Source organism: Ailuropoda melanoleuca, chromosome 5 (genome assembly GCF_002007445.2).
Source record: "Ailuropoda melanoleuca isolate Jingjing chromosome 5, ASM200744v2, whole genome shotgun sequence".
Classification (NCBI taxonomy): Eukaryota; Metazoa; Chordata; class Mammalia; order Carnivora; family Ursidae; genus Ailuropoda; species Ailuropoda melanoleuca.
The window spans coordinates 100,882,116-100,895,599 of record NC_048222.1 but is presented as its reverse complement, the minus strand read 5'-3'; the positions used below and the strand labels follow the sequence as shown (position 1 = coordinate 100,895,599).

At 36.1% G+C, this 13,484-nt stretch overlaps 1 protein-coding gene across 4 annotated transcripts in view; it reads right to left on the bottom strand.

Moving 5' to 3' along the window:
• Window positions 1–867: 867 nt before the first annotated feature.
• The window catches only part of MAP9 (microtubule associated protein 9), a 28,794-nt gene continuing 16,177 nt past the window's right edge, over window positions 868–13,484 (bottom strand). For 3 of the 4 annotated variants that reach the window (XM_002924337.4, XM_034661482.1, XM_034661481.1), the window contains exons 9-14: window positions 12,784–12,952; window positions 11,753–11,842; window positions 9,761–9,922; window positions 9,483–9,628; window positions 9,166–9,298; window positions 868–2,958 (exon numbers count right to left, since the gene is read on the bottom strand). In XM_002924337.4, coding sequence (XP_002924383.1) covers window positions 2,836–2,958; window positions 9,166–9,298; window positions 9,483–9,628; window positions 9,761–9,922; window positions 11,753–11,842; window positions 12,784–12,952 — 823 coding nt within the window. In that variant the 3' untranslated portion in view covers window positions 868–2,835. Of the gene's footprint in view, window positions 2,959–7,280; window positions 7,544–9,165; window positions 9,299–9,482; window positions 9,629–9,760; window positions 9,923–11,752; window positions 11,843–12,783; window positions 12,953–13,484 lie in introns of those variants that run through there. The other variant, XM_034661483.1, reaches the window with a different exon arrangement.

Here is a 13,484-nt window from a genome sequence, read left to right as displayed (position 1 = left end):
ATTGTGTATAAAATTTTATTTTTTGTACTGATATGTAAATTTCTAGGGAAATTGTTTTCAGTAATGTTTTAAAATATTAATTAAGTTTTTATCTTTACTTTGAAGTGTCTGGCATTCAAGTGATGAATACAACTTACAAAACTAGTTTAATATGAAAACTCTATAGGCTTTTAGTGTCCTTAATTTTTGAATTTGAATTCCCTCTTATTATAAATTAATGAAAACTGGATGAGCAAATGTATATATTGATATTTGATATTTTTAAGGATATATGGGGAACTCCTACCCCTTAAACAGACAAATACATTCAAGAGCATATTACCAGGCTGGATTCACCCCTTCGGATCTCAGAAAGTACATAGTGCTTTACTTTCACCCAGCTTCCAAAACTCAGCTTTATTTCTGTTGCAGGAGAACAGAGGATTTCATTCAACTAGATAACTGACCAGCACGGGTTGCTGTAAACAGGAGTAATACATTATCATAGTAGGACAAATTTCCCCATTTGAGGGAAATGACCTGTTGGGTCTTTGCAAACACCTCAATTTCTCTTTTCATCCTACTTCACAAGCAGTGCTAAGAAGTTAGTATTTAGATTCCTAGGAACTCCCTAATACAGATCACCTCCGTATTCTCCTTTGAGTGTTAGACTGGCCAAGAAATAACCATTATCAAATAACCATATCAACCCCCCCATGCTAAACTTCTTCTCACATACATGAAGTGGAGAAATGCAGGGCTCTTAACAGTCAAAAAATGAAAACAATGCCATGTGCTTTATATCAATTACTAATTTCATTCAGTACTCACAACAGCTAAGAAGTGATAATGGCAAACCACTAAATATGATAATGAAGAAGAAAATAATTGGGAAGTTTAAGTCAATATTTAATGTGAAATTTAGGACACATACATTTATGATCTCATATCCCTGATCTTTTTTCCTTTTACTTCCCTGGAATTTGCAAATACCTTTTTAGCTCTGAATAGCTAATTCGATACCATAAACAACGATTCATTCTGGTAGGCACTATATACATATTTGGTGAAAAACAGAGGAGCTAAATCCCATGTTGATAATACACATTGATGATAACAGTTCCAATTTCATGAAGTATGTCCTAGTTCCTGGCAGTATAAAAAGTCTTCTAGTTTTATTTATAATTTTAAAACAGATTTTAAAACAAATTTAAAACTTTCTAAGAGGACTGATGTGATCTTAGAAAGTGATCCACAACGTCTTTCTTACCTTGCACACGCACCACAGCGAGGTTAATTGTCCGAGCGAAACCTCCTGAGTGACTCTCTCAAAGCCTATGTTCCATGGCCTGCTGGCTTTCCTGACATTCTAATACTAGATAGAAGGCATTTGACTAAATCTTTAAATATTATGGAATCTTCTTTTATTGTATAGATCTAATAAAGTTCACCACCTCTAATAACAAACAGATATTTCTTAAAGGAAAGACACTCTCCAGATAACAACACATGATTTTAGGATCTGAGAGGTAAAATGTGTTTGTAAAGTGGATACAATACAGAGCATAAAAATGAGCATATTGCTTCTAGAGGGGAAAAGACTTAATTCTAATCCCGACTCAGTCACATGCTAAATGTATGGCAAGTTATTTCTCCAAGTCTCAGTATTTTTTATCTGCAAAATAACACCTGCACTGAATAGTTGTTTTAAAGATAAGAATTAACATTTGTAAAGGTCTAGCAGAGAGCATACATTAGGTGCTTAATAAATAGTAATTATTTATTCTCATCCATCATTGCATTGCTTCACTGACTAAAGCAATATTTCAGCTCTGAGCGCATACACTTAGTCTGTGATAAACTAGCTGACCAGTTCAAGTATGAGTCCAATTAATATAAAGATATGCAGTGATCAAATAAATAAAGATTCTTTGGGCGTTTTCTACAATTGCCTTCCTATACAGCTATCTACTAAATATAAGCTGTAAGACTCTGGAATAAGCTAAGAGACCAAAAATTGCCTTTATCACCTTTATGGCTTTAGTTTGGAAAAAATTATTAACGGTGATAATGCCTTGAATTCTCGTGGAATTTTCATAATTATTGCGTGAGTATATCACTACCAAGAAATGGATTATTTTTTTGGTACCACTGAAATAATAAAGTGACACAGAATTTAGAAGACAAATTTCAGAGGTCTACTCATTATAAAGTGCCTATGATTGTTACATTAAGTCTGGGACAGCTATAACTCATATTAAAACATAAGACAAACTTTTAAAATAAAATGCCTCGATGATTCGAGGTCTACTGCACTACTGCCTCACCTCACTGAGCTCTAACCTGCACAGTGCAGGTGCAACGGCTCCAGCTATAGGTCAGTTTTAGAAAAAAACAAAACAAAACAAACAAACAAATATATATATATGCATACCCCCAGTGACGATTCCTCTTAAAACCTTAATCTAGGTGCACAATCATTCAGCAATTCAATTATTTCTGTGATTATAGTACCTAGATGGTTTCCTTTTCATGCTGGGGAATAGACACACTTAGATACCATGCACGGCTTAGAGAAAGCGACCATGGATCATCTGATGGTAAGGACTGTCAGGACATGATAAAGGGCCATTCGAAGAGCAATCTGATGATTAGCTTCTCATCTGAGGCAGTTTACCTACAGTCCACAAAATGCTTTCAATGATTTCACGGATTAAACTCCAAAGCATCTTTTCCATTGTCAGTGGAAATGGCTGGCATTAATTAAAATAGACTCTTCTAATTATAACTAATTGAATAAATAGTGGCTAAAATGGTGAATTGATAAAGAACTAAATAATGTAAAAATGAGAATTATCAAAACACTTTTGAGAACACAGTTCTGCTTGGAGGGCTCCAGGGAGGAAGTGCCTCGTTTTCAAGAAAGGAATGACGCTTCTTTTGTTTTCGTTCAATTCTTTCCTGCCTTTCTTTCTTTTCCTAAAGAGAAAATAGAAAACTGTAAGTTTATATACAGATATGAGCATTTATTTTCAAATCAAGTTGCTTGCTAAAGAACAAAGTAATCTCTTATAAGACATTTAAACGTCGCTTCCTATTTAGCTGGTTGTAAAGGAATAGCTAGAGAACACTGCATATTTATAAGCATACTACCAACAGGTATTATGCACCACTTAATCACTTATATTTTAATATCAAAAGTGGTAATATAAACAAAGCTTTGAAAAATGGGAAAAAAGACCTATAATTCCATAACTCAAAGAGAATAATGATGAGAATTTAATGACAACTTGCTGAGAACAGATTCTCAGAACTAAATTTACGGGGTGCAGAGGTTGAATATGCCAAGACAACAGGGATACTTCAAAATTTTTATAAATAGTTGAAAATTAGGTCGCATGTTTCTTTGCTTGAGCGCATTTTTATTTCTTTAGCCCTTTTGTGAATTCTTATGCTCAATTACCGGGCTCATCTAACTATACGGGTATCAATGCTTTCAATGTTTAGCAATTTATATATTTTCATACGATAAAATCTTTGCAGTGAACATTTTATCTACATTACTTTTAGTCCTTTTTGGCAAAAAAAATTCGGAAATATTTCAACCAAGACAACTGTTTAAAGAGTAATGTAACCAAAACCTGTGTGTAACCAAAACCACCATCTGCTGTATGAAAAAAAAAAAAACCATAACCGATACTTTCGAAGGTCTCTGTGTTCATTTTCATCACGCTGCTTCCTCTCCACCCCACTGAGGTAACCATTGCTCTCAGCCTGATGCTTCTCATTCCAGGGCATCTCTTAAAATTTGTATTCTACACGTATTAATCCCAAAACAAGTAATTTTGGTTTGCATATTTTTACAATTAAGAGTAAAAGGTAACATGCTATGTATTTTTTGTGACTTCCGTTTTTATTCATCTTAATATTTCTAAGATCCACCTATGTGAGTTATAGCTCTAGTTCATGGATATGCCATAGAATATTCATAGAATTTCAGCATGTCAACTTATCACCATTTGTTAACCTATTTTTGTTGCTATTGAAAACATGATGGGTTTTTTTTTTTTTTTACCCACATAAAGACAATACTATAAACATCCCTGTTGGACTCCTTGTACTTCCAAGTCAAGATCTGCTCTCCGACGTACATGCCTAGGAGTGAAATCACTGGTTTGTAGGGTATTAATGTGTTCAACTTTGCTGCGAAATTATTTATTTTTCAAAGCAGCTGTAGGAATCCACCCTCCAAGCAGCACCTACACTGACTTTTTATGTGAATGCTTTAATGATTTTAAATTCAATATCTGTTCATGTTTTCCTTTCTTATTTCTACAGCACTTCTCGGTTTAGAAAAGCATCTTATCCCCGTGAGACTTGAGAGTGTTTCATTTTCTTTCAGTTCTTCTATTGTTTGGCATTTTATCTTTAATGCTTAAGTGCTTTTGGAGTTTCTATTGCTGTTTCTTTGAAATGATTTCATGCCCAAATGTCACACAAATAACTCAAGTTATAATTTCCTTGCATCTATTAATTTGTGTTACTTTACTATATAGCACATCGTTACTTGGAACAGGTTCTGAGAGGTCCTGGGGGGGGTCTATTATTTCACTGGTATTCATTCAACTGTTAAGCACTGAGATCCTACTCTGGGTCAAGCAGTATACATACTGGGGGCCATGCATAAAGTGATTCTAAAATCCAAACACACAGATTCGGTCCCTCAGGGGGTTTTCAAAATGGACAGTTAATAAACAATTAAATAAACAGACCATTTCAAATTGTGAGAATTTCTATGGAACGTATAAAAAAGTTGTTGTGATTGTTAAAGAATAAAGGGCGTACTTATGTTCAAAGGAAAGTGGATTCAGGGAAAGTCACTTCAAAGTGAGACAAGACATATAAGAGAAGCCCCTTGTGAGAGGCACTGAGGAGGAGCAATTTCAAGCAGAGCGAACAGCCATGTGTGAGGGCTCAGACAGCGGGAGACATGGGGGAGGTGAGAGGAAACCAGAGAGCCGGCGCCGCGAGAGCCAGCATGACTCAACCTGGGCAGAAGACAGGAGAGGGTACCAGAGGAGAATAAAAAGGTAGGTGAGTGAGGTGCTGTGAGGCCTGCAGGCCACGGTAACATCTGGAACACAGGTAAGAGAAGTCAACAAGTGCCACTGAGGAGGAAAGCGGAGAAATGCGAAACACCAGGGGAGCAGGGCACCCGGGGAGAAGACAGTTGCCAGAAGGTGAAAGCGACCAGGTAGAATGTTTGCGAGGTCTGGGGAATGCAGCAGAAAACAACACACTGGATGGCTAGAAGATCTGGCAAAACTAACTTTCCAGGCGTAGTTCCGGTATAATGATGGCGAAAGAGACAAGCGTGTTGTTGAGGGTGTTGAGGGTAAAAAGGGTATAGAGAACCAAGAAGTGTAAATAAACTTTTTTAGAAGTTTAGCTATTAAAAAAAGAGCAGTGAAATGTAGAACCATATCTGAGGCAAATGAGGAATTGAGAATTAAGAACTATACATCTTGGAAAGTGATGGGAATAATCCAGGAGAGAAAAATGCTGGTTCACGGGGGAGTGAAATGGTAAATTTATATTTTACTGCTTGATGGAAACAGTCCTATACTTCATCTTATTTTGAAAGTATTATCTTCCATATTCTCACATTTTTATTATACCGGATGAATTTCAGAGCCATTTTGTTTCCCTGCACACCCACCCTTCAAAGAAATGACTATGTGAGGATTACTATGAAATTTAGCATTAATCCAGGAATGCTTGAAATGTTAGTAGTACTTGCTCTTTTCATCCTGCAGCTCAGGTCATCTCTTCACTTCTCCAAGTCTCTGCTAACACTATAAAGTTTGGTAGTTTCCTTATATGGGTGATTTTTTCAAAGAGCAGCAGTATCCGGAAACCCTTAGACAGTGTTGACCCTGTGGGCTGGCTGGCTTGGAAGGGGCAGCATCTTGGTACATTATGAGGTGTCTACGATTCTTTCACCAGCACATGTATGGAATTGACAGGTGTCACAAGGAGAACACCATAGTGCAAGGTTCCCATCAGCATACTATTATTCACATACAACAAAAGGAATGAAGAGAGGTATGAAATTCTTTTCCTCTGTCTCAACATTTTGCTCCATGCTGGCTACTCCTACTAAAGCAAAGAGGGAATCTCCTTTTAGAATCCTAATTGAGAAAACAAACAAAACAGAACAAACCCGTAATTGGGTCACTGCCAGTCATTTCAGTATCTTAGAGAGAGGCAGACCCTTCAGCTAGGGAGCAGAAAAGCAGGGACAAGGCCGTGTCCACACAAACTGACTGAACAAACCACTTTTTGTCCATTCCATTCAACACGGGCAGAGAGAGAGAGAGAAACATGAAACAAGTCTGATCTTACTAGTAGGTGCTAAGAAAGTCAGAATAGGAAATAAGCAACTAATTCTCAACTTTAGTATCAATTAAGATGATCAATAAGGTCATCTGGAGGAATAATTTAAAAAAACCTTGTTACACAGCACTTTTGAATATTGTCCGTTAGAGTGTGAATTTTTTACTCATTTTCTTATTAATGGTAACTATTCATTAATCTGAGAACCAGCATGAAGAAGAGAGTCTCACTAATCTTTGGCTGTAACTTTCCACTAAAATGATAACCCACCCAATGCTCATTACTCAAACTAGATTTTATAACAAAATTTTGAGATGTCACTTTACATTAAAGTTGAAGTTCTTAGACTTCCAAATGGGGGTATTTTTCCATTCTTTTTGCAAACAAATTGCAATAAGAAATTGGTAAACTGGAGGACTAGACCTGTAACATATTGTGATTGGATGTTTTTATAAGTAGCATTATATCTGTCAAGGTTATACTACATATCAAAACAAGTTATTATCATTTTCATCTTTGACTGATGAGTTTTTGTTCTCCAGAGGACTGATTAGAATGAAAAAGTGACTAAATACTGTAACAAAACATAATGTACCTAAAGATGACTTAGTCATTAAGAACGTTCTATTCCATCTTCAAGAGTATGTGAAAATAAAACTGAGAAACATGTATGTTTAGTTGCCCTAAGTGATGCAGCACAGTTGGTACATGTTTCCTTGATAGAAGAAGAGTTTTAATTTTTCCCAGAAGCAGCACTATTTAAGAGTCTAAGGAAGCCGTCATAAATACTACCCTCCTCATTCAAACCACCCAGCTGATTTTGATCCCTTTATTTTCTTACTGTTTTTCTGCATGGAATTAGCATAAAGCCGCACTAAAAATGAACACATAAACAAGAAGAAATTCTGTTGCTATTTTATTAGGATTACATTAAATTTGTAAATTACTTCAGGGAGCACTGACATCTATAACATCATGATAAGACTGAGTGTCTCTATCCAAGAGAAGGTTCGATCCATGTTCTCAAGTCTTCATTTGTGTCCTGTGGAAGTGTTCTAAAATTTTCTTCATAGTGGTCTTCCCATTTCTTAAGTTTATTCCTAAGTGCCTCATCTTCTTATCCTATCTTTAAATAGCCTGCTTTGTGTCCTGCATGCCTCTCTAGCTACTGTTGGTTCCAAAGTTGATGTAAAAAAGTAAACAATAACAGTCAGAAATACTTTGAAAGAAGAGCTATGAAGAAAGATTAACCAAAACAGATATGAAAACATATAAAGCCCTGATAATGAAACAGCATGGTGCTGGAATATGTACAGTGAGATCTGAGATTGACCGAAGGAACAGAAAGTCAAGAGACCAACCCTAAAATCTGGGAATGCATCATATAACAAAGGCAGTACCTCAAATCAATGGATAAAAGATAGGCTATTTCATAGGATATGCGTTTGGAAAAAATAAAGTCAGAATCATATACCCCACTATAATCAAGCTAAATTAAAAGCTGATCAAATGTTAAAATGTCAAGATATTAAAGTCATAAAGTTACTAGAAGAAAAATGGGAGCACTTCATTTAGCCTTGAGTCATAAAGAAAGTTTTTCAACTACGCTTGAAAATCAGAACCCAAAAGACTGATAAATTTGACACGAGAAAATAAAATCAATTTTTTCATGGCATAAAATACTATATGCAAAGTTGAGAGACCAATGAAGCAATGGGGAAAAAGTAGTTGTGACTCCTACCAGAAAGGATAAGCTAATTTCCCTAATATATAAACAAGCTTCTAAAAATCAAGAAGAAAAAGACCAATAGAAAAATGTGCAAAGTCTATAAATTAAGAGTTTCCAAAAAAAATTACAAATGACCCTTATACAAATAAAAGCTGCTCAAGTGCAGTCCTAACCAGAGAAACACAACCACAAACTATCCCGGACAATGTGTTTAACTAGCGGATTGATGTGAACTCAAGGAAAGTTTGACAAGAATTCCTGCTGGAAAGAAACCCGACTGGATCCTAACCCCAGTGGAGCAATTTTACATGTTGTGATAGCCGCAACATGGGACGTGCTAACCACCCATATGAATGCATCGCCTACTCTTGTATAAAGTACTTATTTATGTGAATGTCTTATTTGGTCAAAAATTGATAAACATGTATATTTATAATGATATTTTAAGACAGGAAATAGTATTTTGCTTAACATCAATGAAAAAGAATTATAAACGTAAGTACACTACAACAAACAAAAAATATAAAAAACAAAATAATGGTAAGTCCAGCTAGACGTTTACCTCCCAGACTTCTTATTTTCGCTAAAAAAACACCAAAATGAAACCTTTTCCTTGAGGTCATTAGAAAGATCAAAAGAGAACTTAAAAAATGGAGTAACTTTCTCACTATTCAATTCAGTATTATTCTGTGTCATGACAAGTCCCACCTAAAATAGTCTGGCATACCGTCAGCAGCACACTTGTCAGCTCTCCATGACTTTAGACCTAAGAGTCATTGCAGAGCAAGAGCAGGTGTGACTGGTAAGTGACTGAATGTGGGGGTGCAGATAAGGAAGAATATTATCCCTGAAGTTTTAAGTCTGAGTGCTTGAGGGAATAGTAGAAGCGTCAACAGAAATGAGTAAATCAAAGACAATATGATAGACACGGGGAGAGAATGGATTCCACAAGGCAGCTTCAGGTAGAAATGGCCAGAGACAAAGAGAACTGGAATTAGGGACAGAAATGTCATGAATAAAGTGCATTCATAAGACACAGGGCATTAACAGACAATACCTACCAGCCATTTTTCATATTCATCAATAGCTTGCTTATCTTTATCTTTTTTCTCTGCTCTTTTCAGTTCTTCTCTTCTTTTCTCATTTATTTTCTCTTTCTCCTTTTCTTTGAAAAAAGCATCCTTCTTTTCATTCCTACATAGGATAGCATAGAACACTGGATGTTGGTTAAAGGGGAGGATATAATAAAGATTCCCTAATATATCTTTGCAATAATGAGATGGCAATGCATTAGTAAATTTCAAGCAAATAATCTTTTTAAGAGCCTGAATGTGTTATTCACTTGAAATCTATCAAAATAGCTCTCATTTGGGATTACCATTTCTCAACGGCTGTCAGGTTATCTTTCCTTTTCTCAGCAATCGTTTCCTCCTCTTTCTGCTTCTTTGCTCTTTCGTATTCTCTTTCCTTTTTATTTTTCTCTCTAAGATATTCCATCTTTTTCTCTTTCCATCGTTCAAAGGCCTGAAAAAGTTCACAACGATTTTCTTATTAACTGTGAAAATGATCAAGTGAGGAAAGCCACAGCTAGTCACTAATCTACAGTAGTCAGAAAAGGCGAAATGATGCTGGCAGGGACTCCAAGCCACTAAGTACCTGCAAAGCTTCTCCCTTTCTCACGGCATTTTCTTCCTCCGTTTTCTTCTTGTTTTTTTCCTCAAGCCTTTTTTGGGCAGCTATTTTCTTTGCTTCCTTTTCTTTCATAGCCTTCCAGGCCTCAAAGGATGCTAATGCTTCTTCTCTCTTAGCAGCTTTTTTCTATTTCAAAAAAATAAGAGACAGACGTGTGTGCATAAACAGATAGTGGTAGATACAGACGCACACATATAGATTGTGTTGAATTCCCTTCACAGTCATCATTTCTAGACATTGTTTTTCAAAGCAGATAACTGATTTAGAATGGCTGAGACAAGTGGATTTAGAAAATAATGTTGGCATTATTCATTGCAGTTTAAAATGTCCTTTTTTTTTTTTTTAAAGATTGTATTTATTTATGTGACAGAGATAGACAGCCAGCGAGAGAGGGAACACAGCAGGGGAGTGGGAGAGGAAGAAGCAGGCTCCCAGCGGAGGAGCCTGATGTGGGACTCGATCCCGGAATGCCGGGATCACGTCCTGAGCCGAAGGCAGACGCTAAACAACTGCGCTACCCAGGCGCCCCTAAAATGTCCTTTTCTAAAACCATTTATCAGATATGGATCTGCTATTCATGGGAAAGAACTCCTTTTTGGAAGTGTACTAAACAAATGTTATCAAAATAAACTATAATAGGCTGAGTGGTACTGCAAAATGCTCATACTAAAACATTCCATTACAAGAAACATATCAGGAAAGTTGCAGGCTTATAGAGTAAGTCAGAGTGAGGTCAACCGGCCAAGTCATGCAGGAAGCCCTGGGATCTTTGCTTTGAACCCGAGTCTTGACTGACATCAAAGCATAAAACTGTTACAAAATAAATGTAGCCCGAATGTTGAAACTGGGTGCCAGACTGGCAAAGAAGTAAGTGAGTGTATGGTAAGAATGTTATTACTTGACTGACCTCCATTTAATTCCACAGCATTCTTTGCCTTATTACTTAAAGCTAAATGACCTGAAGCCTTATAAAGAGAAACCATGCTTTAGAAGTAAAGGTACAGGGGCGCCTGGGTGGCACAGCAGTTAAGTGTCTGCCTTCGGCTCAGGGCGTGATCCCAGCATTATGGGATCGAGCCCCACATCAGTCCTCTGCTATGAGCCTGCTTCTTCCTCTCCCACTCCCCCTGCTTGTGTTCCCGCTCTCGCTGGCTGTCTCTGTCTCTGTCAAATAAATAAATAAAATCTTAAAAAAAAAAAAAAGAAGTAAAGGTACAAGCTACCTCAGCGAGTTATGAAATGACACGAGAAGGTGTCTGGCTCTGAGCACAGCCGTCTAGCGCCGCAGAAGTGCTGACGGGGACGCAGTGCACCCCTGCCCAGCTGTTCCATGCAGTACCGGGCATTCGGGAACTGAGTTTCTTTCTAAACCCATTTAACATTGGATGGCATAGGAAAGGACTTCTAGTTCCAAAGTCGGGAGGGAACTAAGCATGTTGTGGGCCACCAGGTAGAGACTGAAGAACAGGCCAGAGTGAAACAAGAGTCCAGCTCCAGTGAGTGGGAAGGATACTGGTCAAGAGCTCACGTAAGAGTTGGTCTTAAAGACACATGTAAAATTCAGGACGGAAAAGAGGAAAACTGGAGGTTCATGTCTGATGACCCTTTACGTTCTTGGCTAAGTTGTAAGACTGAAGTCAATTTTTCACAGTGAAAAGTAAAATAAGAGTGAAGAGATGGTGTCAAGTAATACTAAGTTCCTCATCAGTAGTGTCAAATCTATTCCACACACACAAAAAACCAGAAATCTCTGCGTATCTGTTTTCATGTAAAATGGTTATAGTTATATCAAACTAAAAATGTATAAACTACCAGAGAAATAAAATCAGTAATCAACTATTTTATACACATGTTATTTTGCCATGTAAAAAACAGAGGCTTTAGAAATGGTAAATACTCAGAAATTTTACTGACTTAAAAATCCAGAATATTTTCCACTTCTGTGTTTCAGAATACCTGTTCATTTTGGATCCTTAAGTTTTCACTTTCAATCCTTTTAATTCTGTGCATTTCATGTAAATACACATTTTTCTTTTCTAACCACTCCTGTGAAAACAAGAAAAATAGTATATAATATTCAGTTTCCCAAATGAATCAGAATTCTTACCCATTTCTGAAATATTTGATAGAAATTTTATTTTAAGGTTTTATTTATTTATTTGAGAGAGAGAGAGAGCACAAGCAGGGGGAGTGGCACAGGGAGAAGGAGAAGCAAACTCCCTGCTGAGCAGGAAGCCCGACACAGGACTTGACCCCAGGACCCTGAGCCAAAGGCAGACACTTAACCAACTGAGCCACCCAGGCACCCACGAAATTTTAAAAAAGCAAAACACAAAATTTAGAAATTCTATATAAACTAGTATCATTTTTCTTTTTCTGACAATATTCTAATACATAAAGATGAGCATGAGTTAAGAAAATATGTTATCTTTCTTAGTTTTAATGACAGACTTCAAAGATTGAATATAATGGCTACAAAAGTTAACATTTTCCTCCAAAATTTACAAGTACAATTTTCTAAAGTGCACTATTTTGTATAACAAATAAGATCCAAAAAGGACTTCTTTTGGAATTGTGAAAAAAATCAGGAAAGTCTTTTTCTGTGTAAGCTTAATGCAAATACAAGGCCCAGGAAAAAAATTAAAACTCTTTGTTCTTAACAATGTACATCTTAAGGAGACAAAGTATAAAAACATATATAGACCTTAACAATATTTTTGCTTTTATTGTATTTTCATAAATTGCCACGGCATACTCTCTTAAACAACTATGATCAGTTAAGCAAAGCGTGGAAAGAAATAGTTTAGTAAAAAAAAAAAAAAAACAAAAAAAAACTTTGGGTTGCTCAGGTATTATAAAAGAAAATCTTTCCCAATAAGTTCTGTATTAAATCGCCATTTCTGACAGGGTCCTTTTATTCCTTGATAAACAGGTAACCTTATTACGTGATCAGTTCTTCATTTTTTGTTAAATGTTTTCCTTTTTACCTGATAAACAGCTGCCCTTATGCTGTCTGCTCTTTCGGGTTCTGTGTTCTGTTTCTGGGAGGGCTTTTGGTCCAAGACTTTCAAAGTCCCTAAATAGTGAGAAGAGGTAGTTGTCGACAGAGGTCTCCTCATAGAACTAGATTTCTTTAAAAATTCAGAGGTCATTAATCTGAAAAGATCCAAATAAATCAACATAAAATATTACAGTTGCACCTGGTATAAGAAAAATTCATTAGAATTTCCAACCACTGTATTTGAAATTATATTGTAAATTAATTAATTATGAGTATTTTGAAAGTGATGATAAAAAAGAAAAATGAGGATAGTTTTTTCTTAGTCTACTATGAGCTTCAAACTGATTGCTCTTTCTAGATATTTGTAATTAGAACATTTTTTAAGAAAAATGGACTACATCTCAAGTTACATGGAAAAATAATATTGATAAAGTAGATTTTAAGTCTCTTGTATCATTTTGTTACAAAAACAACTCTAAATATAAAGTTAGAATAGCATCCTCTATTTCAGGATCATGGCCCATGATCCGGTTTTGTACGGTTTATTTATTTCGTAAGTTTATTGCACCATAGCTGTTTCCCTGCTACAACAGCAGAACTGAGTAGTTACAACAGAGACTGTATGACCTCCAAAGTCTAAAACATGTACTAACCGGCAATTTACAGTTAAAGTTTGCTGACTTCTGT